This window comes from Protopterus annectens, chromosome 8.part0 (assembly GCF_019279795.1).
Source record: "Protopterus annectens isolate FY-2018-M chromosome 8.part0, PAN1.0, whole genome shotgun sequence".
NCBI lineage: Eukaryota > Metazoa > Chordata > Ceratodontiformes > Protopteridae > Protopterus > Protopterus annectens.
Genome location: NC_056741.1, coordinates 140,977,619 through 141,005,298, shown reverse-complemented (window position 1 = coordinate 141,005,298; position 27,680 = coordinate 140,977,619). Strand labels below are relative to the sequence as shown.

General features: G+C 40.0%; 1 protein-coding gene across 1 annotated transcript in view; it reads right to left on the bottom strand.

The window, feature by feature from the left end:
- LOC122808164 (alpha-2-macroglobulin-like) overlaps window positions 1–27,680 on the bottom strand; it is a 366,256-nt gene that overhangs the window by 330,704 nt on the left and 7,872 nt on the right. The window contains exon 2 of the mRNA XM_044079137.1: window positions 1,917–2,122. Within this exon, the coding sequence (XP_043935072.1) occupies window positions 1,917–2,122 (206 nt within the window). The remainder of the gene's footprint in view (window positions 1–1,916; window positions 2,123–27,680) is intronic.

The following is a 27,680-nucleotide window of genomic DNA, read 5'->3' as shown; positions in this document are numbered from 1 at the left end:
TCTATGGAAGTCTAGCCTGCTCATCCCCTCCATTAGCTACTATCATTGCAGCTTGAGAGGAAGATGACAATAGCTTCTAAGATGGATTGCACAGCACTTCAGCTTTTGCCTTTTGTTCTCACTACACCTGAAAAAAAAAAAAATAAATTCAAAAGTAAAATTCACAGGACATAGTCCTGAGGCGGTCACAAGCAACCTATGGGGCAGGTTGCAGATTAACCATGTTTTGCTTCTGAAGGTAAAGAAGCAAGCATTGTTTGAGGGATAAATAAACAGAAACCATGAGTAGCAAGAGAAACAAGCAGTGAGTAGAGCTGCAGCTCTGTCAACACATGTCTTAATCCAGACCTGTGTACTAAGTATCATTTGGAAGTGTGGACTCTTTTTTATTTATTTATTTATTTTTTAACATTTATTTACTGGGAAAATCCAACTTGGAATAAAGCCAATTTTCAGCAGAGACCCGGGGAGTAACACTCTAGACGTATGTCTTTGTAACATGGGAGGAAACCTACAAGAATGCAGGGAGGGCAAGCAGACTCCGCACAGAAGGCACTCCAGCTGAGAATTGAACAGCAGCACCTCTTGCTGTGAGGTGACAATGCTACTGCTGCATCACTTCACCATCCTATCGATTCCATCGACTCTATGACAAAAGAGCAAGAAAAAGATTTAGGAATTTTGAAAATACCTGAACAGCACCAGCAGAAGTAGAGAGAGGGTAGTACTAACAGCAATTTGAATTCTATGGTGCATTCTTAGGGGGATTTACTCAAGAAGCAAAGATCTGATTTCACTCTATCAGCTCAAGTTGAGGCAATCCTAAGTACTATGTACTGATTTGGAAGAAATACCAGGAGAGAGACATTGTACTGCTGGAAGCAGTAGAGGCATAAACCATCTGAAGAATGCAGTGGATGTAGAAGAATAAATACGACAAGAGATTGAGTGCTGGAGATGTTCTCACTAGACACCAGAACAGATGGGGGAGATATGATATGGAAACACACAATCACATCAGTGACATATAAAGGGGTCATTCTGAACAGGAAGGACAGAGGGAGAAAGTTAAAATAAGTAGCAGGCTGGAAGAAACAACTATTCCCTGGATTTGTGAAAGCACTTCCTGTTATAGATGGCGATGATGCAATTTGTGCTGTTTTCACCTGCTTGATAACACTGTTTGCCAAATTAGTGCAATATAGTTAGGTATGTAAAAGGGCTCTTGGGATTATATATGTTTTTATTTACTATCTTCTGCTTGCATAAGTCAGTATTTTTCACAACAATGGATAATGTGAAAACTGGACTTTTAAGTCAGAATCACCTAAGCTGAAGTTTGAATTTGCTTCCATTGTGAAAAAGGGTGACACACCCATAATAAGTTATGTGGAATTGAATGGAGCACACATTGCATGTGTTTTTGTGTGACCTTCCACACAATCATTTAAGGAAACAGCCTTTAGAGAATTCATCTTCAGGATATCTTACTAGATTTATTGATTTCTCATTTGTACTTTGTGTAGAACCTGCTAATGTTTATTTAGTTTTCAACATGTCATTGTTATTGTTTCAACTAGAATCATATAGTTAGTTTTAATATGCCTAATTAAATCTCCTGCTTTGCCAGGTAATTACTCTGGATAGCTCACCATGCAAATTAACTGCATATGTGGCTTATTATACATTTTGGGGTATGGATTCTTGAAATAAGTATGCAATGTTATGCTCATTTGCAGTCAGACTAGCTCAAATCTTAACTATTTCACTAAAGGGTCCTGATCCAATACAAACACATAAAATATATTAGCATTATTATAAAGCCTGTCTTACCACCACCAAAGACAGCTTGAGTAAATTGATGCCTTGTCAGATAAAAATGGAGTGATTTGAAAAGGTCATATCTTTCAGGTTACCTGTGTAGAATCAAAACCACCATATGGACCCTGCTGCTTGGTAATCCACTTCACAATCATCGCCGCAGACGTAAAGTCATCTGAAGATGGATTAGGAACTGACATCAAGGCAAGCAAAACATAAGCTGCTATCTCTACCTCTACAGAAGGAGAAGGATCGTCAATTTCCTCTGCCTTTTTAGCATGTTTCCAATGTAACATACCATCTAAAAACAGAAAAGAAGAATAACATGGAATGCAGCTTAATATAGTACTCTAGAAACATGCCTTTGGATGATTTACATACAAGGCCAATTCAATAATGCCAATGCTACACTGTAGAATGGGATGAAACAATAAAGATTTATATAATAATTTTCAAATTGTCATATGGCAACATGTTTAAATATTAACACAGAGATGTTTGACATAAAAACAATAAGACAAGCAAAATGGCTGAGAGATTCCAAAGTGTGTGTGGGAGGGGAGATGTATTTTTAGGAGTACTATATATTCTAGCAGCCAAAACATTATTAAAGCAGAGAATAAGAGCGTATAATGGCTGGCTGTAGCAGTGGACAAAGGATAAGGGTCTAGGACTGGTAGGAAGGACCTCTGAAGCTAAAACGAAAACAAACATCAGTCACAACCAAAGTGACACATAGCTCACAACACCAGTGTGCCACCCACCAACAGCCCCTAAGGCAAGACAATGTACCCCACACTTTAGTCATAGGTGACGCTATAGTCAGGCACACTGATGTCTCACTTACCAGGCTGAACAAGGAGAAAATTACAGTCAGCTGCCTGTCGGGTGCCAGGATCCGCCACATAATGCATGCACTCAAGTCACTCCACAACAAGTACAAATACAACTCTGTCATTGTCCATGCTGGAGTGAATGACATGAGACGTACCTCCCTGAACTACATGAAAAGAGACATGGAAGAGCTCTTGGATCATGTGGCCCAGGCAGGTATGACCCTAGCCCTGAGTAGCATCCTGCCTTCGCTCAGAATGATACCACAGTATAAGGACAAAATGACTGACTTCAACAATTGGATAAGCTACTGGTGTCATTCAAAGGGGATCCAGTATCTGTCTGCCTGGGAAGACATGATCGACAAACCATGATGCTTTGCCAGAGATGGTCTGCACCTGTCACACCTGGGATTCAGGTTACTGGCTACTGCTACCCCTATAGTGCCTTTTTTAGGCAAGGTTCAAAGGATAAAACCACCACTGTAACAGATACAAGCATGCAAAATCTGAAGGTAATGCTACTCAATGCTAGAAGTCTAAATATCAAAATGTACTCTCTCGAGGCACTCCTAAAAATGGAGAACATCGATATCTGTGCAGTAACTGAGACCTGGTTCAAGGCTCCAGAAAGCACCCCTGCAATACCAGGCTACAACTCTTACCACACTTTTCGACCACAAAACCAAGACCAAAACACTAAAGGTGGAGGAGTGTCCATATTCACCAAGGATATTCACACCTCCAGGCTAGTTGCCCAACACAATGCATATGAAATTCTCCAGGTGCAACTAACACTAGGTAAGACTGCAATCAAAATTGTAGCTTGCTACAGATCCCCCACCATGCCCCAAGATTCTCACTACACCTTTCTAAACATAATGGAAAATATTAAGATACAACCAAACACCCTAATACTGGGTGATTTCAACTACCCTGCCATTAACTGGGAAAACTACTTGGGTACCAACTCCTTTTCCCAACGGTTCTTGGAATTCATAAATAGCAACACCCTGGATCAAATAATCCATTGTCCCACCAGGGGCTTCAATATCCTAGATCTGGTCATTACCAACATGGGAGATAGATGTTCCACACCACTGGTCACCCCCTCATTGGTCAGGTCTGACCATAAGCAAATCACCCTTTTCATCCACATCCCACCCCCACCCCCCAGTAAGGAAACCTCCTTAAAAAACTTCTCCAAAGCTAACTTCATGCTACTGAAGTCAGAAGTGACAAACTTCATGACACCCATGCAGACAGGATCTGAAAATTCGACTGCAAAATCGTACACTAAGGCACTGTACAAGCACATCCACTCGTGCATGAATAGTGCCATCCCAAATAGAACCAAGATGCTCTTCTCCAAAAAATGAACTACAAAATGAACTGGCACCTCACCTAAGTGTCATGTTTAATCATAGCCTCACCTCAGGCTTCGTGCCCACTGAGTGGTGCACAGCTACAGTTATCCCACTCCACAAGGGGGGATCCATCTTGGATCCCGGGAACTACTGTCCCATCAGTCTGACAAGCCTGATCTGCAAGGCCATGGAACGTATTATCATGGAACTTATAAACAAAGACATTGGCAACCTTCAAACACTGGACCCCACCCAGTTTGGGTTTGTGAAGGGCTGATCTTGTCTCCTGAGTCTGATTGACTTCGTTGAATCAGTCTCCAGAGCTGTGGACAAGGGTAAGGTGGTTCACACAGCCTATCTGGACCTTGCCAAGGCCTTCGACACCACCCCCCACTCTGGAATCATAGATAAACTTACTAATCTGGTCATAAATCTCTACATCACTCGATGGGTTGCCAACTGGCTTACTGACAGAACCCAGACTGTAAAAGTAGCCAACTCCAAATCCAGCTCCAGACAAGTGACAAGTGGAGTACCTCAGGGTTAAGTCCTGGGACCACTCTTGTTTGGCATCTACTTCTCTGAAGTACAGGCCAACACCAAGGGGACTCTGGCTAACAAATTTCGCAGATGACTGCAAACTGGAAGCCATTATTGAATCCCCAAATTATGTGGATATTCTACAAAAAGACCTTAAAGAAACAGATGCCTGGTGCCAGAGCCATGGGCTCAAGCTTAATGCTAAGAAATGTATAGTTATCCCCTTTGGAAAAAAACATGTACCCATGAATTACCACATAGGTGGCAGTACACTAAACATAGAAAGTGTGATGAGAAACCTAGGGACACAGGTGGACAGTGGTCTCACTTTTGATAACCACATCGCCACAACAGTCAGTAAATCCTTCTATGTGGCACACCTCATCATTAACGGCTTTTTATCCAGAAAAAAGGAGGTCATTGTCCAACTGTACTCATCCCTCATTAGACCCATTATAGAGTATAATGCCCCGTTTGGTATGTACCTCACAAGACATCTGCATCAGCTGGAAAGGCCACAGAAATACCTCAGTAAAAGAATCACAGGCCTAAAGCAGATATCATATGCTGACCATCTAAAAAAAACTCCAGCTATACTCTGTGGCATATCGTCTACTCAGAGGCGATCTCTGATTAACATACAAGGCCATGTCAAACCCTGAGCTGTTGGACATGCTCCACTTAAAGAAATCCCAATCCCTCAGAGCCACACGCTCCAGGGATCTAAACCTTGTCATCACAATGAACAAAACATGCTTGAGGGATAGGCTCTTGACCCAGAGACTCCCCCATACTCTAGAATAGACTGCCCCTACATGTCAATCAGAGCGCCTCCTTGGCCCTCTTCAGAAGGAACCTTGATGATTGGATGGGAGATAGGAAATTCACCCTGGGGATCATGTTAGTTACCCTGCTAGAGAAGTAAATATTGTGGGAAGAAATATCCAGGGAATTGTTATGGCTAGACTTGTATAGGCCCTAGGGCCGATAGCCTAGTACCAACCTATGAACCTATAAGATGGGGAGACTCTATGCCAGGGACAAACTTCATTTTAGTCAAGAAAGGAAAATGATGCTCAGATCTGAGTTGTTAAAGTACATGCCAATGACTCTTTTTTTAACAACTTTGTTACAATAAGTCACAACAATCCTTACAGAACTGAATTGCAGTAACATAATGTAGTGTGGGTCATACTTCGCATTTAAACCACTTGTAGTAAATTCAATATAACATGAAATATAACGGGGGGGGGGGCTGCAAATCTTTTGAAACATATCTCATTCCATTTTGTAAAATGTATTATTGCTGACCACGTATTATTTAATTATTCCCACTTTAACAACTCTATTCTAGACTCCGGGCTTTTTGTAGCTTAGCTTTCTTTGTCAGTAATACCCATTTTATCACTCTTTTATTTACATTTATTTTCCATGGACTCAGGGTTACTAATTCATGTTATGGGTGCACCACTCCCATAGTTTTCAATTATTTTAAATAATTTTCCACATATTCCCATGATCAGTCCCAATTCTCTTTTCCTTGCTTTATTCATTACTCTAAGGCTATCTCCTAATACTGGTTTATTGTTAATTTTCTTGCGTTTTCTTCTACTTATGGCCTTCTTAGCTGCTAGCATTATCAAGCCAGCCAAGGCCCTATGGTATTTTAGTTCTTATTCTGTATCGCAGTTCAAATGATCATGTCTTCCTTTAATTCAAATTCCTCCCACTAGGTCTGTTCTAAATGCTTTTCAGTGGCTATTTCAATACTGTTAGCTCTATACACCCCCACAATATGTGCTCTCCAGTTATCCTTTTGTCACTGTTGTGTCACCTATATTTTCCCTTAATACTGGGACATCTTTTCTGCAGCTTATGCAGGATATGGAATACCCATATAAGCACTTCGAAGAAAATATTCTTAACTTTTCTGATTTTGTTGAATATCTGGGTGCCAGGTATATTTCCCTCCATTACTCTTCTGTTATTTGCCTATACACCTTCCTGTCGTAATCCTGATTTAATTTCTCCAATTGCTCCCTGACATTATGTTGAATCCTATTTACCTTAATTATCATCTTCTTTCATTTTGTATACCCTGTTCTAGACTCCAGTAAAAAGTTATAAAATATGGCATGTTTTATTTTCCTCTCTTGTTTCTCTCCCTTTTAGCAGAAAGTCTACCACATGCAGAACCCCTTGCTACACCTGTTTATTGATGGTGGTATTCATGTTTAAACAATGTAAAATTGTTGTTTAACACAATTTCAATTAGAGTTTCATAGGTACTTACATTATCTTGGCTTATACCCTTACATATCAGATATTCAGAAAACCATTCAATAACTTGCCCGTGAGGGATCATGGTCATGAAAATCCGCAGGTATAAGTAAACAATTACTATTAAACTTTTATGCTAAATTATTATTCTTTTTCTACTGGGCAATTTTTACTGTCTTTGACTTAGGATTTGCACAGGAAGTTTGGCTGTCACATGATTTTAAGTTGTTCGCATGATTTTAAGTTGTTCACATGATTTGAATAGATCGGTCACATAATACTTTTAAAAGTGTATTTAAATGTTGTCAGGTCGTTTTATGTTTATCTGATGAAGTTTTATTACTGAATAAAACAAAAGCGCATATCAACAAGTTTTAGATTACTGGAGCTGATTTCTCGGAATCTCTAAAGTCTTGCGTGTGTGGTTTTATTAGTTGTTTTGTCTTTGTTTTTGGTTGTTTGGTTCTATTGCACTATGGCTGCAGGAGAGTTGACAGATTCTTAGCTAATATCTTCTGAACTAGATATTTCTTCATCACAATGCTCTGCAGGGGATCTGACCCTACAAATTCAATAATTAACCAAGCATTTTGAGAGCATTACACCTTCTTTGCCCCTCAGGTGGGAAGGGGCTGTGACAGAGCTGACAATCCTAATGGAAGTTTTTTACTGACCATAGCTGTTGTTACTAATGGGTATTGCAGCAGGAATAAATGTTGCTGGCAATAACACTATGAAGGTCAACTCTACTATTCAAGTTCCAGTTTTAAATGAATGGCTTTAGGGTAACTTTCAGTTTAATCAGTAGTAGCCTGTTTCCTCTGTTTCTACTTCCAATATTACAGAATATCTGGAACAATTTGATTACAAACTCAAGAAATAAAAGAAACTGCAATTAGAGAATACATTCTTGGCTGAATGTATTAGACAGCATTGAGTTCCGAAAGGTTTATGTAGCTGGTGCTACCCATCTGGATGTATTAAAGATTCGCCACTTCATCTGGAATTACTACAGTTATTTGATTGACAAGGATGTGACTATATGCAGGTACTTATTAATTTTAATAAACTATTAGAGGATTTAAGGGGGGCATTAATATTATTAATGATTAGATTACCCATCATCTGAACTTTGAACAGTATAAATTTGATTACGGCAAAATTTTCAAGAGCCACAAAAGAAACGGATGGTGCCAATGAAACTGTTAACCAAAAAACAAAACACCTTGGATCCAGTGGTTGTGGCACACACAGCTTTAATGAGCAGTCCAACAAAACACCAAGCACGAGATGAGCACAAGAGCACAGTACACAAGATTAACGTTCACAATGTAAATCCCATTTTCGTCATCAACTTCTTCAATTGAAAGAATGTCTCAGTCATTACCTTTTATATACCCGGATCAATTAAAACTTAACCAATGAAATTATGATTCCAATTGAAGTTAAAATCGTTTAAACAATACCCTAACACATACACTTCCATGTAAATATTTTTAAAAACATTTGTGACAACAGAAATAGAAAAATATATGGGTGTGTAATATAAAACTGTTTTAAAAGTAACCCTATATAGTTTGTTAAAACTTTAATATTTCATAAACCAACCTAAAACACATATAAAATATGTCCTAAAAAAATAACTTAATAGTTCCCTCTAGTGGCAACATCTAAAAATGAACCAAAGTCCAAAAGAAAAAGGTAACATATGATAGAACAAGATTAAAATTGAGTCTTCATAAAAGCATGTATTCACATAGATCTAAAGGAGTACATTGGGTATAAATGTGGACCTTAAATTAAAATAAAATGGTCAGAGTTTTGCTGATCTTAGTTTAAGTACTGGCCCCAGCGAAATTATATAATTAAGACCTGGAGTCTCAGTAGCTTCCAAAACCAGTTGCCAGTATAGTTCTCTGTACTCTACTAAGGTTTCCCACATACCAGCCCTAGGATCGATTACTACCACCTCTAAAATAAAAAACTGAAATTCAGCCTTACTACATGACACTCTCTGTTTGTATAATACATTAGTTTCACATTTGGTCCTAATGTCATACAAATGTTCGTATATCCTTTGTTTCAATTTCATTTCACTTTTGCCTACATAAAAAGATCCACATTCTTTACATACAGCTAAATAAATAATACCCTTTGTATTACAATTAGCGTATGCATTTAAAACAAGTTTCCTTTTTCTAGCCTTTAAATAAAAATATTCTCCTATCACAAGGTGGGAACAAAAGTTGCAACTGCCATATTTGTATAAACCCTTTTTCTTTTTTGAACCCTTTTCAAGACTGCTTATTTGAACCATTTTCTAACAGGTTCTTAATGGTATTTCCTTTATGGTAAATATATTTAAGGTCATTATCAAAAATATATTTTAGATCCGATAATTTGGCAAAATGTTTCCGTTCTTTATCTATAATCCTCCAAACCAGGCCAGACTGGCCATCGTAGGTAGTTATGATTCCTGAACTGTAGTTTTCATCTATAGTTTCCTTTGGTACTCCTAAGGAGGAGGACTCGGAAGAGGAAGTGCCTTTAGAAGGCAAGCCTTGCGACCATGGTGGCCGCTGTCCAGGGGTAGAGATCAGTGGGTGAACTGAAGAATCTGGGGTCACAGGGGAAGACTCAAATAAATAACCCAGTATCCACCTGTGATGAGGCAGTGGGTTAGCCCTTTCCATAGCCTGAAAGGCAGGACCTCAAGAGGAGACATAGGAGCCTGGAACCAAGACAGACAAAGTCAGAATCTGACAGAGCAGAACTGAGGAAAGGTCCCCCACCAATGCAGTCAAAGGGACATTGTTGGCTCAATGAAAAAAACTTGGGAGCCTGCTCAAATTCCCCGGGGTAATGACAAAGACACAGTCTCTGAGAACTGATGGTGCTGAAGGCACTGAGGGAGCCAGAGCTAGACTCTGCACTGAAGACAAAAGTGTTGTCAGCGCCGAAGCCATCAATGCTTGGGAAGCTGAAGTCAACAGCTCTAAATCTTGCATCGAGGTTAGAGGAGGAAAATATGGATGGATGGAAAAAAAAAACACTGCACCTGAAGGGAGAGGGGCTTGCAAAGAGGATGGGAGACCCCAGGCTGTCAAGATCTAATCCATCAACCTAACAATATTGACCTCAGAAAAACTTCTTGTGGAGCGCATGGATAAATCAGAAGGTGAATCGGGTCTCTCCAGGAATTAGGGAGCTGACCATGGAACGGATCCAAAGATGGAGAATAGATGTACTTGGGTTCTGTGGCTAACTCTAATTTTGGTACTATTTGCACTGTGGGGAAAATGGGCACCTAAATGGTTGGACTGGCAGTCGGCACCAACATTGGATCTGTGGTCATGGTCAGAGCCATGGTAGCTTCAGTTGGAATAATTATTGTAGCTGGTGTAGAAGGAACTGGTGAAGTTTTTGGTACCAGAGATTTGGTCTACTCCAAGATCCTTGGAACCTTAACTTTGAGTTCCAAAGAAGAACTGTTGGAGGCGTGCTTATGTTTCTTGACAACCAGTGCTGATGGAGATGTCAGCACCAAATGAAAGGATTTTGATCCAGACGCCAGTGGTGACTGATTGGCTTTGGGCAAGGCTTCTTCAAAAGGGGCTTTAAGGAGCCCTTTGAGAATCAGTTTATTCTTCCTTTCTGTCAGAGTTCTATTACTGAAACCCTGGCAGATAGAACAGCCTATGCTCAAATGGGGAGCCCCCAAACAGTACACACAAGATTCATGGTTATTAGAGTTTGGCATTTTTCTGCTGCACTCTACACACTGCTTAAACCCCCCATAGAGGAGCTTTTTGGTTTCTCTGCCATAATCCTGACCAAACAAACAGGAAGGCAGAAAAGAGAAAGGGCAGAAAGAAAGAAAATTAGATCTTCACTCACATGACAGGGAAAGAGGGAAAAATCTATCAACGATGGTAGACAGACTACCAATGGTAGAGAGAGAAAAAGGGAAAGACTACCAACAATGGTAGGGGAAATTTACCAATGGTAATAGGAAATTACAGTACACTCGCTATGGGTAGACTAAGATTTAAAGGATAAGAAAGGTTTTAGTAGAAATACTTAGCTACAAGAGAGATGGCTGACACGTCTTTTTGTAAGGGTGGCAAATGAGATCTGAGGTAATGTGGAGAGGGGCCTTGTGGGTAGACTAGCAGCTTGAGAGATTTTTTTGACTTACATGAGCTTCATAACAGCCAGATTGGTTACAATTCTCAGAACTGGAACCCACAAGTCAAGAATAGATAAAGACTGACAACATCAGATAAACTTTTAAGAGAATTAAATAACAAAACTCAAGATTGATGAAACCAGACAAAGGTAGCAGTCTGGTGGTGATGGAAGCACATGACTACAACCAAAAAATGCTTAATATGTTTTCTGAAGCTAACTACAACAAGGTGTCATTGAAAGAACTTAATACAGACTAGAAAAAAAGTGTAGGGGAACCCTTAATTATTTATTTATAGACAAACAAATTGACCTGAATGAATATAACTACTTAAACTCCGTAGCACCTATTATTCCTTCAATCTTTGGCATCCCAAAAATTCATAAAAGTATCGAGCAGCCACCAAAGAGATCGATTGTGGATGTCAGAGGTTCAATACACACTCATGTGCCAAGTTTCTTTCGATACACACTCATGCGCCAAGTTTCTCGATGAAAAATTAAAACATTTGGTCTCCCAAGAAGAGCATATTTGTAAAGATTCTTGAGACTTTTTGGGGAATATAAATCTTCTTGAGTTTAATAGTAATTGTTTACTTATATCTGTGGATGTTCAGGACTATTATACCATGATCCATCATGGGCAAGTTATTGAATGGTTTTCTGAATATCTGATAAGTAAGGGTATATGCCAGGACACTCTAAGCACATGTGAAACTCATTGAAATTGTGTTAAACAACAATTTTACATTGTTTGAACATGAATACCACCATCAATGCACAGATGTAGCAAGGGGTTCTGAGTGCGGTGGACTTTTTACTAATATTGTAATGACAACATGGGAATATAATTTTGTGTTTTATATGGAATGATGATTTTGACAGTTATAAAACTTTTTTGATTATATTAATACCACCACTAATTTTTTGAAGTTCACCTTTGAGGCTACTGAGACTAGTATTCCTTATCTAGACCTTCTTCTATCTAAAGATAATGATAGGGCTGGATTTTATTCTCAGATCTCCTGTAAACTCACATTCTCCAACACCTATCAGAATATTGCAGACAAATATGAGAAATTTAAGGGTATGTTCCTAGCTAGAGGTTAACCTCATGTTTTTGTTAACCAACTCATGCATAAAGTAATAAACAAAAGAGAAAGTTTTCTTTCAAGCTAATTTTAAGTCATCATGAAACATCAGAAAGTGTCATACAAATACGTGAATATATGGTGAGTAATACCACGCCATCTGGTGAACTTGCCCCCTTTACATCTATACATCACCCTGCACAAAATAAAGATTTTACCAGCTCCTTTATCATTTTTTATTAAACTGTTTCCAACTATAGTTTTGAGTGTTATCAAGTTAAGTGACAAGAAGTTTAAAATATTTTTAAAAATCCCTATTCAGGTGTTTGAGTTGCTATTGTGTATATTTTCTCTTTCCAGTGGGAAATTTTACTGTCTTTGACTTAGGATTTGCACAGGGGGCTTTGGTTGTCACATGATTTTAAGTTGTTCACATGATTTGAATAGGCTGGTCACATGACATTTTTAAATGTGTATTTAAATGTTGTCAGGTCATTTTATGTTTATCTGATGAAGGTTTATTTATTATAAAACAAAAGCTCTTATCAATAAGTTTTGGATTGTTGGGGATGATTTGTCAGAATCTCTGCAGTCTTGTGTATGTGGTTGTCTTAGTGTTTTGTCTTTGTTTTTGGTTTGATTAATCAGTACCATGCCTTTATTGTTTATTAATGCCCATCTTCCACCTTCTATTGATATCCCTTCCAGCCCAGGTGATTTCCATGTTGCTTGTGACTGCATCACTTGTATAACTTCTTTACCAATTTTTAATAATAATCATTCCACCTCTCCTCTCTCTGTTTGATGTAATCATAGGGTCATATGTCATTTATAGACATGTAGTCAAGGAGACCATTGAGGAGCCTAGCCCAGTTTCCCAATTATCCCAGAGCACTGTCTGGTTAAGTAACTTATTCAGAATTACAAAGGATTCAAATGAAAACTGAATGACTAAAACCATGGACCACAGGAAGTAACTTGTTAGCAGCACACATCTGTGCTCCTCTGTGCTATCTGCAGTTTATCTGGAATATATCTGCTTTCTCCCCTACTGACTAGCCTAATTCTTGCTCCCTGTGAAGTCGTTCATAATAGCTCCTCATTATACTAAGTATTCCCTCTGGATCTCTATTTCCCTTGTGACATGGCCTCTTAGCTTAGCTATTGTCTGTTCTATTTTAGGTTGTCTGAGTTTCTGTGGTAATAATTTCTAAGCTCTTGGATTGTTGTCAAAGAAAAATTGCTTCACTGCTATGCATCTAAATTCATTTACTTTGTTTATCCGTTCGAACATCATCTTCCTATTTCTTTGTAACTATCCCGTATCTTCCACAAATCTCCTTTAGTCACTGTTCTGTATTACGTTTACTTTTTGCAGCCCATCAATGTATATTCTATCATTCTTCCATATCTCCTTAGCTTTAATGTCTACCAATATCTTTAACACCGACTTAATTTTATCTAATTCTTCCACTAACCTATCACTATTAGTGTCTAGAATATCTATAAATGTCTGTAAAATTTGCGTTACCCATTCCATAAAGGTGAACCTTTTCAATAAGTGTGTGAGAGAGCACCAGATCCTCCTTTCTCTACTGGTCTCACTCATCTTTAGGTTAAATAGCATTAGAGCAAGATTTGAAATTAATTTTGGGTAGGTCGCGTACCTATTGACCATTGATATATGCGCCTGAGATAAGCAGAAAGTGTCTAATCTTGCTCAACTACCATGTCCAGGGGAGAAAAGCATGTAGCCCTTTTGACCCTCATATGTGTGACATTCAGTAAGCCAAATATTCTCATTCTTAGTGAGCAAAATTCTGATCTGTGATATATAACTTTAAGTATCCAGTTTTTGGCTTATTTTTACTAGTTATTGCTTATATATATTTGTAGCACTTTTATTTATTGTCTGCTGCATACTTTTTATTGTATTTTATAGCTATAAACTAATCTGCACAGCTGTACTAAAATGTTCTGCCTCACAGGGCCTGATAAATAAGGTTTTACTGTCACCCTGTTTGTAAATCTTTTCTAGCTAGTTTCACTGTGTGTGAGGTATTAACTGAACATTTTCTCCACTTGCTAAACATCTGTTTGTGTTTGTTTGTTTGTTCTGATTTCCTGCCAAGGAGTGTATCATATAACTGGTTTAGTTTCCCACCCTCCCTTCTTATTGGTATTCTGTTCTTATACTTGGTGGCTTTGCAGTTGCCCACCTCTACTGTAAATTTGATCTGGGACACTCCTCCTAGTCTAGTGTCATTAGCATATTCTACCAAATACAGAGAGAACATTTGAGAAGGCCAACCCACTTAGGTTCTTAACCTTGAATTATCTTCTGCTCCTTCATTCTCCCTTTCCACTAAAAAAAAAAAAAACTTTGCTACAGTCTCCCTGTGTTCTAACTGAGTGTGCTTCTCAGCTGATAAGTATATTGTTTGGCACTTTTTAACTGTTCAGAGTTGAATAAAACAATAATTGAATTCAGTTCGGAATACATTTTGAATAAATTGCATTTATTTAATCTGTACTTGCTTTAATACTGCTACAAGTGTAGCACTGCACTTGAATTATTTTTAGCGCTGTTTTAGCTGCTTTTCTGTAAAAAAAAAATCTAAATTCTAAGCTTGTTTCCTGCCTTTCCTGTAACTAGTGTAGTCCAGATACAGATTTGCTGTATCCAGGACTGTTTGCAAGCTTCTGAGCCCCCCAAGCCTTTCTGTGTTGGAGGGAAGCCTTCTAGCTTATTGGTGGGAGTGGTAAGCACTAGGTAGCCTATCTACCACAAAAGGAGTGGTTTCTGGCCCAGAAATTGTAGTATATTGGCCGTTTGGGCAGTTTTTCCATCTCTTTCAACTTTCTGGTTTAAAAACCCACATTTGCACTTTCCCCCCTTTCCTGTAACTAGTCTAGTCCAGATACAGATTTGCTGTATCCAGGACTGTACGTAAGCTTCTGAGCCAACCAAGCCTTTCTGTGTTGGAGGGAAGCCTTTTAACTTATCAGTGGGAGCAGTAAGCACTAGCTAGCCTATCTACCACAGGAGGAGTGGTTTCTGGCCCAGAAATAGTAGTTTATTGGCCATTTGGGCAGCTTTTCCATCTCTTTCAACTTTCTGGTTTAAAAGCTCACATTTGCACTCATTTCCCACCTTTCCTGTAACTAGTCTAGTCCAGATACAGATTTGCTGTATCCAGGACTGTTTGTAAGCTTCTGAGTGGTGTCAAAGTCTGCTCTTCAGTTTTTCTCTTGACTCTACTAGTTTTCTCCTCTCCTGCACTTTTATTTGCATATTAATCTATCACTTTACCAGACGTCTTGTAGCAATTATTGTAGCACACAAAAGTGCTACCAGCACTAAACGTTCTACAAGGAAACAGCTCCAGTACTTATTATTAATGCCCACCCCCCCCAGGCATGTCTAAAGGTCAGTCCCCTCTGCTTTCTCCTATTAACCTGGTGAACTTGGGCATCCTGAGGCAATGTAGCAACTGCCTCACGTACACTGAGAACCCTCTCCTCTTACCTCCCAACACTCAAACTTGCGAGAGATGCACTTATATATCCAAATTGTAAACCGCTCACTCTCCAGCCATGACTGGAGTAGCAGGTCAAGAGGAGAAGGTCAACACTTGCACCACACCACATGGAACATATAGCCCTCCAGAACACATGCCCGCACTGCCTTCACATAAAAACACAAACCACACCCACCTTCGCAGAGGCTCTCAATAAACATCAACCCAAACAGCAGAGACCTCCAAGGCAGAAATGTACTCGATCACCACAACACAACACTAATCATGAGACACATAACTCTCCTAAACAGTGTGCCATTCAATCAATGCCCCTAAGGCAAAACAGCATGCCCAGCACACTAGTCATAGGTGACTCAATAGTGAGGCACACTGATGTCCCACTCACTTGGTTGAATAAGGAGAAAGTAACAGTCAGCTGCCTGTCAGGAGCTGTAATGCATGCACTCAGGTCCCTCAACAAGAGGTACAGATATCACTCTGTCATTGTACATGTGGGTGCAAATGACCTGCGATGTACCTCCCTGGACTACATGAAAAGAGACAAGGAAGAACTCTCGGATTATGTAGCCCAGGCGGGTATGACCCTAGATCTGAGCAGCATCCTACCATCACCCAGAATTATACCACAGTACAAGCAGAAAATAATTGATTTCAACAACTGGTTAAGTTTCTGGTGTCATTCTAAGTGGATCCAGTATCTGTCTGCCTAGGATGCCATGATTGACAGACCCTGATGCTGTGCCATAGATGGCCTGCATCTGTCACCCCTGGTTTTCTGGATACTGGCCAAAGCTCTTGCCACCCCTATAGTGCCTTTTTTAGGCAGTGTTCCAATGACCAAATTACCACCGTAACAGATATAAACAAATGCAATCTGTGGGTCATGCTGCTCAGTGCTAGAAGTCTAAATCTCAAAATGCACTCGCTTGAAGCACTCCTTAAAATGGAGAATATCAACATTTGTGCCATAACAGAGACCTGGTTCAATGCAGCAGAAAGCACCTCTGCACTACCAGGCTATAACTCATTCCACACTTTTCAGCTTCAGAACTTCGACCGAAGCTCCAAAGGTGATGGTGTTTCCATATTCATGAAGGATGTGCAGACCTCCAGACTGGTAGCCCAACATAATGCATCTGAGATACTTCAGGTGCAGCTAACATTGGGTAAGACAGCGATTCAAGTCATAGCCTGCTACAGGTCCCCAACCATGTCCCATGACTCATACTCCACATTCCTAAGTACCCTTGAGAATATTAAGGTCCAACCTAACACTCTAATACTGGTCGACTTCAACTATCCCTCCATTAACTGGAAAAACATATCATGTACCAATATGCTTGCCCAACATTTCCTGGAATTCATTAATTCTAATGCCCTGGATTAGCTCGTTCTTACCTCCACTAGCGGTAGCAACATCCTTGACCTGGTCATTACTAACATGGGCAACTGTTGCTCTACACCTATAGTCAACTCCTCCCTGGTTAGATCTGACCAGAAACGAATCACCTTGGAAATCCATATCCCTCCAACCCCCACTTCATGCAAAGGTAACCACCATGAAAAACTTCTCCAAAGCTAACTTTGGGCTCTTAAAAACAGAGGTGGCTAATTTCCCAGCACCCATGCAAATGGAGATCAGTTGCATGACTGCCAAATCATACACCAATACACTGTACAAACACGTACACAAATGCATGGATCTCGCCATACCCAACAGAACCAAGATGCTCTCCTCCAAAAAAAAGGAAGCCAATCTGGTGGTCCCTGCCATAAACAAACTCTACAACAGAAGGAGGAAACTGATGCAGAATAAGGTGAAGTCCTAAGACTGGAAAAACTCCCTTAGCCTCAACAAAAAGTTGAGATCCCTCATCAAATCCTCTAAAGCTATATACGAACACAGAATTGCAGCATATAGTGAGGGCAACCACAAGGCTTCTATAGTTATATAAAGAATCTCCACGGCAATACCTAGATTTGCTCTAAGCTACTGCACAATGATACCTCCTATATTGAGCCAACAGATATTGCCAATATACTGGCTGACAGATTCAGTGCCAACTTTACCCCTCTCACCCCCTCCAAATGACTAGTCACAACACCAGTAGATTGCCAGGCACCCAGTATTACTGTTGCACAGGTTAAAACAGTACTGTCCAAGGCCAAGAATACAGCTTCTATGGGACCTGACAATATCCCTGGTTGTGTTCTACATGAACTACAGAGTGAATTAGCACGTCACCTGTGTGCCCTGTTCAATCACAGCCTCACCTCAGGCTTTGTCCCTACTGAATGGTGCACTGCTACAGTCATCCCTCTCCACAAACAAGGAGCGACTACAGACCCTGGGAACCATCGCCCCCTTAGCCTGATGAGTCTGATATACAAAGCTATGGAACATATCATCATGGACCGAATAAACAAGGATATAGGGAATCTCCAAACTCTGGATATCACACAGTGTGGTTTTGTGAAAGGTAGATCATGCCTGCTCAACTTGGTCAACTTCTTTGACTCAGCCACCAGAACTGTGGATGAAGGGAAAGTGATTCATACAGCCTACCTTGATCTGGCCAAGGCCTTTGACACCATTCCCCACTCAGGAATCATAGAAAAATTCACTAAGCTAGGCATCAACCCCTATATCACTTAGGTGGGTTGCAAACTGGCTCACAGGTAGAACCCACAGTGTGAAAGTAGCTGACTCCAAGTCAGACTGCCAACCAGTCATGAGTGGAGTCCCAAAGGGTTCGGTCCTGGGTATTCTCGTGTTTGGTATCTACTTCTCTGAAGTCCAGGCCAACACAAAGGGACTCTGGTTGACAAAGTTCGCAGATGATTGTGAGTTGGGAGCTATTATTAATTCCCCAAGTGATGTTAACATCCTACAGAAAGGCCTCACTGAGAACAATGACTGGTGCCAGAACCATGGCTTTAAGCTCAATGCCAAAAAAATGTGTTGTCATCCCCTTTGGAAAAAAACTGGTTCCCATGAATTACCACATCGATGGTAGTCCACTGAGCACAGAAGGCGTGCTAAGAGATCTGGGAACACAGGTTGACAGCAATCTCTCTTTTGACCACCACATTGTCACTGTGGTCAGAAAGGTCTTCTACGTGGAACATCTCATTACTAAGTGTTTTGCAGCCAGGAAGAAAGAGGTCATTGTCTCCCTCTACTCTTCCCTCATTAGGCCAATCATTGAGTACAGTGCCCTATTTGGCATGTACCTCACTAAGCAACTGCAACAACTGGAGAGGTCGCAAAAGAACCTCACAAAGAGGATCCTAGGCCTTAAACATTTGTCCTATATGGACAGACTCAAAAAACTCCAACTATTCTCTGTCTCACATCGGCTACTTAGAGGTAATCTCTGCTTGACTTAGAAAGCCATGTCTGACCCAGCTCTGTTAGAAATGCTACATTTAAAGAAATCCCAATCCCACCGCACTACACGCTCCAGAGACCTCAACCTCATTACCACAATCAACAGAACATGCTGGAGAGAGGTTCATAACCCAGAGTCTGCCTATGCTATGGAATAGACTTCCCATACATGTCAAGCAGAGCACCTCATTGGCCGTCTTCAAGGGAAATATTGATGAGTGGATGGGAAATACAAAATTCGCCCCAGGGATCACTCCAGTGGCTTCACTCGACAGAGGCACTGGGAAGTAAGGTCGGGTGACGCTATGCCAGGGTAATCCTATGGGCTAGGCTTGTAAGGGCTCCAGGGCCATTAGCTTAGTACACACCTATGAACCTATACATTCTTTTAACTATTTCTCATCTTTAGTTATTATCCTATATCTTGGCACCCTGACACATAATCTCTTTGACACATCAAGTTCAAACCAACACCATCAACAGTATACTCTGCTGGTAATTTATTATTTCCTCTAATACCAGCTTTATTTCCTATATTTTTATCCTTGGTGGGAAGTATATGCATGCATTATTATCCTTTTCATAGTGCTCCCTGACCGTGACATCCTTTTCCTATGTATCCTGTCTCCCTTATCCTTTTTCTGGACTCCTCTCATCAAAAATCATTACCACCCAATGTCTCTGTCCTGCATGCTCTGCAAAGTAACCTTCCTTGTGACATTTTTTAATTACTGACTTGTACTCCCTGCTACCTAGACATGTTTTCTGCAAAATTAACACTTGGGCTTTACTTATTTTTAAGTATATCATGACTCTGCTGTTTCTCAACCTGTGAGGCCATTTACATTTCAGGAAAGCAGTGTTGCAGAAATCTTTTCTTTCCAATCGTATCTACTACATCTTTTCATATGTTTTTAAAATTATTTTGCCCATGTCTAGGCCTTTGTAGCATACCTCTCAACCTCTTAACACAAGAAATCTGTACAAAGGAAAAAATAGTGAGGGGGAGGGGAACGAGGGCCCCAAAACAGTGATGAATTTTAAATATTGCACTTACAAACTTTAAAAGTTGCTAGAATATTAGGTTTTGCACTGGCATGCATTTTCTGACTGTTATGAAATCTGTAACCCAAATCTCTGCTATTATTTACTGACGTCAATCCTGAATGACTTTCCAGAAAAAACACAACTTTCATGAGGAAAAGACCAAAAGATATGATGCAGAAATCTGGACAGTCTGTGATAATCTGGATAGTTGAGAGCAATGCTTTGTATGCCTTCTAGTTTCCTGTCAGTGTCATGATCTACCTTTATGATTACCACTTCTGTTAGCTATCCTCCAAATAACCCATTTTGAAAGTTTAAAGAATTTAAATATTATGTTGAAATAGTATTGAATATTATTATATTATTATTGCTATTATTATATGATATTTCATATTATTATTATTCAATATTCTGGCTGAAAAAAGAAACAAAAGATAATGAAATTCTACCCCCAAACTAAAATGCACTATGAGCACACAGACAAAATAAAAGGGCTGGTGGAGGTGCACTACTATACAAAAATTCTCTGTGGCTAACCCCTTCACCACTAAATCTTCCAGAATTTGGTAAGACAGAGTCTCCATATCTACCCTTAAACTCAACCAGAACAAGACATTATCTATCATAGGTGCTTATTTGCCACCTGCTAATAATCTGTCTATTGCAGAAGACTTCTGCTGGATCTGATCCAATGTTTCCCAAGAAAAATACATACTAAGTTATTTTAATATCAACTGACTGTTTCTCCTCTCACTCACCTAAACAATCAGTCCATCTCTTTGATCTCTTACAGCTAATCACCATTCCCACTTGTTATAATAAAAACAACACTAAGGGAACATTAATCAACTGTATTCTTACCTCTATGCCTCATAAAATATTTACCTGAGATACCCTTAAGTGATCATCTCCTTACCTATGTGAAAAGAAAACAAACTAATATTTAAAAGCAAACTCAGAAAAGCCAAAAAAAAAAAAAACTAAAGAAAAACAAACTGGATACATTCCGATACCAGTGGGTAATATTCAAGTAAACAAGAACACACAGTCCGTACTTCAAAAATCAAACAATTTATGTTTAAGCACCAAAAACAAGCTTTTCATTGGACACACTCCAACTTCATCAGAAACGGTTAAAACGGTGTCTCACTACAAGCCGTTGTCTTAAATACAAAAAATTATTTAAAAAGGTCACATGTTCTTTAATTAGTAATGGACTGGGTGCCGACACACCTACCAATGCTAAAACTGATAGAAATGAAATAAACTAAAACAACATTCAGTAGAATATCTACAGTTGAATTTTTCACAATCGATTAATATACATGTAAGCCAGTCTTTTTTTGTCAATGGCTTTGGAGAGACACAGCAGATATGCCTTTGTCTTCTCATTATTTTTGGCTATATCTAGAATTCTTGTCAAAGGTGAGAGGCAGTTTTGTCAATTCTTTGTCAAATGTGTATATTTCAGGTAAAATGTTGTGGATCATAGTCATTAAACAATTAAAGATTTGAATGTCAGACTTTGTATCTTTTAGAAAATGATTCTTAATGCAAAACTTTATTATTTGACCAACTTTCTAAACGTATAAGAGAAATATTTAAAATCTGTTCCCGATTTTTGGAACTTTGTGATTCTTGAGCTGACGTTGAGAGAGTAGAGGGGATTTTGCAATGGGTTCCATTGCATAGTTCTGAGAGCAACACGTTGGTCCACTATTTCTATTGTTTCTGAATATATTCATTCACTTGTCTTAGTCAGGCATCTGAGGTGTACAATACTACAAGTGGCTGTAATTGATTTGCGTGAATGTGTGTGTGTGTGTGTGTGTGTGTGTGTGTGTGTGTGTGTGTGTGTGTGTAGGTACTTGGTTCCTACAATCCACAGTAGTTATGGTACAAATGAAGGAATAGGTTCATTGGTTCATAGGTAGGTACTAGGCTAATGGCCCAAGGGCCTATGTAAGCCTAGCCAACAAGGTTCCCTGGCTTACGCCACCCAAGAAAGTTAATTTCCTGTGGCCCTGTCGAGCAGAGCCATAGAAGTGATCCCCGAGGTGTAGTTTCTGTTTCCCATCCACTTATCAAGATTTTTCTTGGAGTGCTAATGAGGAACTTTGCTTGACATAGATGAGTAGCTTGATACAGAGTATAGGAAGTCTCTGGGACAGGAATCTATCCCTCCAGCATGTCGTGTTTATTGTGGTGACAAGGTTTAGTTCCTAGAGCATGTAGCTCAGAGGGATTGGGATTTCGTTAGGTGTAGCATGTCCAACAGCTCTGGGTTTAGCATAGCTTAATATGTTAGGCAGAGATCTCCTCGGAGTATGTGATATGCTACAGAGTAAAACTGGAGTTTTTTGAGATGGTCAGTGTAGGGCATCTGTTTGAGGCCAGTAATCCTCTTTGTGAGGTACTTCTGTAGCCTTTCCAGCTGCTGCAGATGTCTTGTGAGGTACATTCCAAAAGGGGCATTGTACTCTATAATGGATCTAATGAGTGCCTAGTAGAGGGGAACAATGACCACTTTCTTCCTGGATGAGAACCCTTTTGTGATGAGGTGTGCCACATAGAATGATTTTCTGACTACTGTGGTGATATGATTATCAAATGAGAGACTACTGTCCACCTCAGTTCCAGGGTCTCTTATCACACATTCGGCATTAAGTAGACTGCCATTTATGTGGTAGTTCATGGGTACAGAGTTTTTACCAAAGGGGATGACAATGCACTTTTTGCCACTGAGCTTGAGGCCATGCCTCTGACACCAGGAATCTGTCTCAGTGAGGCCCTTCTGTAGGATGTCCACATCATTTGGAGACTTGACTATGGCTCCTAGTTTGCAGTCACCTGCGAACCTCATTAACCAGAGGCCTTCTGTGTTAGCCTGTACTTCACAGAAGTCGATACCAAACAGGAGAGGTCCCAGGACTGAACCCTGTGGTACTTCACTTGTCACTGGTTTGAAGTCAGATTTGTAGTCTGCAACTTTTACAGTGTGGGTTCTGTCAGTGAACCAGGTGGCGGCCCATCTTGTGACATAGGGACTTATACGTTATTTAGTGAGTTTAGCTATAATTCCAGAATGGGGGATGGTGTTGAAAGCCTTGGCGAGGTCAAGATAGGCTGTCTGACCCACCTTTCCCTCGTTTACGGCTTTGGTGACTGCCTCAAAGAAGTTGACCAAGTTCAGAAGGCATGATCTGCCTTTCACAAACCCGAACTGGGTTTGTGAAAGGCAACCCAAAATGAAGCAGTATCATAACAGTCATGTTCTTTGAATACTATCCTTGGTTTGTTGACTGTTGACAGTGTGTTTATTATCTGGCTGTGAAAAAACTGGACAACACATAGTCTACAAGTTTATTGTTAATATTGTAACTGTGAATACATGTGTAGTTAAACTTGTTTTTTGCAGGCACGTGTAAATGCATTGTATTGGGCAACAACATCTGGCACTTAATGCAGAAGAGTAAAGCTGAAAGCAGCTTCTGTATTGCAGAGTTTGATTTCTTCAGCCTTCATTTGTCTACTGTGTGACTCTTAAGAAGTTAATTTACTAGACAGCACTCCAGGGCTGCTCCTTTCATCTATTAGGTGGTCCCACGCTGCTAACAAATGCATTGCATATTTGTCTTTTGAATTCCTATATCCTTCAGGAACACACTAATTAGTCCTTCACTATGTGCTATTTGACTATGTGTTGCAGTACGAAGCTTAGTTTAATAAGTTGTCAGATGCATTTTCAATAAATGTCAGTTTTAAGGGAATTGAAATTTACTGTTGCTCATGTTAAATCTGTTTTCAGTGTGAGTTTGTTTTAACAAATATCTTTCCCTCATTTCAGATTTAACTGCAAAAACTTCGTTTTAAATTCAATCCAGTCTTTCTAACAATTATAAAGTATAAAAAAAAGAAAAAACAGTATATGTAGTAACACATTTGAAAAGTATTTTATGGTAAGTGGGGAGAGACAGCTAAGTAGTAGTATACTGGTATGGCTGCAGGGGCTGGGGGGAGTCCAGTTTTACTGTGATCTGGATCTGTCTGGGTCCCATAATCTACTATGTCAAAAGCTGCAGATATATTGAGAAAAATCTGGAATGAATATTTCTTTTGGTCTCTTGCCTCCAAATCATTTACAACACTTATGAGTGTAGTCTCCAAGCTGAGTCTAGATCTATTAACTGATTATCATGGGTTCAACAGGTCATGAGCCATTAACTAGAAATACAGCTGTGCATAAACCACCTTCTCAATACCTTTACCAAAAAGGGAATGTTACTGAAAGGTTACTAATTCTCCATTATGTTTAGATCCAAAGACAGTTTTTGAGGATTGGTGTCATCGATGCCTCCTTCAGGATGTCTGGAAACTTCCCAGATCACAAAAAGGAATGTACTATATGGAGAATTAATTGGCTGATGGCCATGAGACAGATCACAGCAAGTTGGATGTATCCCTGAAATCATGGCCATGAGACTGTCTTAGTCGACCTATTCAAACTCAGTCCAAAACCAGTCCAAGTTACCCTAGTCAGACGTGCTCTTCTCAAGACCCAGAGGATTTGAAATGTATATGGCAGCCTTAGCTGCCAAAAAATTGGGATGACTCATCATATTCAGCAGCAGAAATAAACTCTATAGAGTGGCAGTTAGGCCAGGGTGCACAATCTTTTGACAACTCAAAGGATTACAAAGACATGCATCTGGAGCATTTTTCCCCAGGCCTGCACTGAAAATTGGCTTGCTCCAAGTCAGACTTTCCTGGTAAACAAATGTGAAATAAACAAATAAATAAAGAAATAATAAATTTCAACTGGACAATTGCAGCTGAGATCTCAAGCAGAAAAAACATTCTTCTTTTTCAAGATCTCAGTCTTGAAGTGAGCAAAATACTAATCCAGAATAAGTTTATCCTCCAGCAGACGCATCTGTCTTCATCTCATCTTTAACCTTCACCCTGTGGAAAGACCATCATTTATGGTCATGTTATGAATCATGGCAAAAAACAGGCAGAAATATTTATTCACTGAGATGACTGAATCCAGTACAACAGCTAAAACGTGTTTAAAAGCTAAAGCTATCCCATCTGGATTTTCAACACTGATACCTTCAAATAAGTTTTCAAGTATAGGACATAGTATAAGATGTTACAGTTCTGAAGTCTCTACACTTAACCATAACATATGAGGGTGAATGATAAAGACAGTCTAAGGATAAAGTCTAAAAGATAATCATGGGATCAGGAGACCAGTTCCACCAAAAGGTCTCTAGCTTCTAACTCAACCAAGTTCAGTAGGTACTCAAACTTAGAAGTTGCATTTGAAACTATCTGACTGCAGGTCTCATCATCAACCCATGCAGAACTTATCTCACTGACTTATGAACAAGGCTGAAAAGGTGATCCAAAAACTCTTGCAAAAACTTTACCCAATATATGGCCCCCCTATGGGCAACAGGATAGCATGGATTTGTGCCTCTGCATTGAGTATTTTGCAGATTACTCCTGTCCATAAGGGACATAGGCTCTACCCCATGTGTGAATTTACAATTTCACATCCATTGATCCAATTGCATTTGAAGAGGGCCAGGGAAGGGATCTGTTTAATGTGAATAGGAAGCCTGTTCCAAAGAAGGGGCAATTTTTGTGACACATGCCTATCTCTTCAGCATGTTTTGTTTGAGCCACTGACTCAGTTTGGATCCCTAGATTGGATGAACCTTGTGCTGTTTAACTTGCAGATGTGTAACAGCTCCATCAGAGCTAGATTTGTGAGTGCCTTTTAGGTCAAGCATAGGTCACCCCTTAATAGTTGGTAGGAGACAGGGATAGGGCTTTAAGCCTATCTACATACTTCATGTTGTTTACACCCTGTATTTTCTTGGTGAGGAACCTCTGAGGTCACTCCAGCTGTTATATGTGCCTAGTCAAGTACACGCCAAATGGCGCATTGTACTCAATTATTGGTCAAATGAGGGCTGAGTACAGCAGGACTATAGTATTCATGGATCTGGATGCCATACTTTTACTTATAAGTTGTGCCACATGAAAGGACTTCCTCACCACTGTGGACACATGGTGGTTAAAGTTCAGGTTGCTATCTATCTGTGCACCTAGATCACTCACCTCTGATTCTACTGTTAGGGGCTATGTTAGTAATGTTGTAATTTGCAGGGATATTTCACTTCCCAAAGGGTATGATGATGCACTTTTACACATTTAGTTTCAGGCCATGGCTCTGACACCAATTATTTGCCTGATCTCATGAAGGATAGCTACATTAGTGGGGGATTCAATGACTGCCCTCAGCTTGCAATCATCGGCAAACTTTGTCATCTAGAGGCCTTTCACATTAGCCTTGACTTCAGAGAAGTATATTCCAAACAGGAGTGGTCCCAGCACTGAGCCCTGTGGCACACTACCAGTAACTGGCCTCTTGCTGGATCTGGATTCACCCACTTTAACTACATGTATCCTATGCATGAGCCAAATGACTATCCATCTGGTGATGCACAGATTTTTGCCAAGTTTTGTGAGTTTATTTATAATACCTGAGTGGGGAATTGTGCCAAATTCCTTGGCCAGGTTGAGGTATGCGGTATGTACTGCTTTCCCTCATCCATACCTTAGAGACTTTCTCAAAGAAATATACCAGATTCAGTAAGCATTACCTGCCTTGTCAAAGCCAAATTGGGTTGGGTCTAGTTTTTGGAAGTTTCCTATGTCTTTATTTATCAGGTCAATGATTATTCTTTCCATGGCCTTACATATAAGACTAGTCAAACTTATGGGTCTGCAACTTCCCAGGTCAGTATATAGGATCATAGGGGGTTACTAGGCTATTGGCCCTGTGGCCCTTGTAAGCCTAGCCAAGAGATTACTCCATGTTTAGACAAAATCAGTTCGGTACCCGATGCCCCTGTCCAGCAGGGACATGGGTGGAATCCCAGGGATATATTTTCTGTTTCCCATCCAGTTATCCAGGTTGCACTTAAAAGGGGATAAAGAGGTACTTTGCTTGATGTGGAGAGTGAGTCTATGCCATAGATGGGGGAGTCTCTGAGACACCAATGTGTCCCATCAACATGTCTTGTTGATGGGTTACTCGGGTGGAGCCTGGCTTGTGGATATGCAGCCGTTCCATCAAGGTCTGTGATCGCCTTGTATGCCAGACAGAGGTCACCTGTGAGGAGTCTGTATGAAATTAAATAGAGGGATAGGGCTTTTAGCCTATCTGTGTATGGTAGATGTTTGTGGCCCTGAATTTTCCCAGTGAGGAACCTCTGTGGTCTCTCCAGCTACTGTATGTGCTTTGCAAGGTACATGCTGAAAGGGTATTGTACTCAATAATGGGCCTTATAAGGGAAGAATGCAGGAATGTTATGACCTCCTTGTCCCTGGATGAGATATCCTAACTTATGAGGTGGGCCATGTAGAAGGCTTTCCGTACAATGGAAGAAACATGGTGGTCAAAAGTCAGGTTGCTATCAACCTGGGTGCCCAAATCCCTCAAAACTGATTGTGTGCTTAGGATGTGATAATTTGTGAGGATGTCACTCTCCCCAAAAGGGATGATG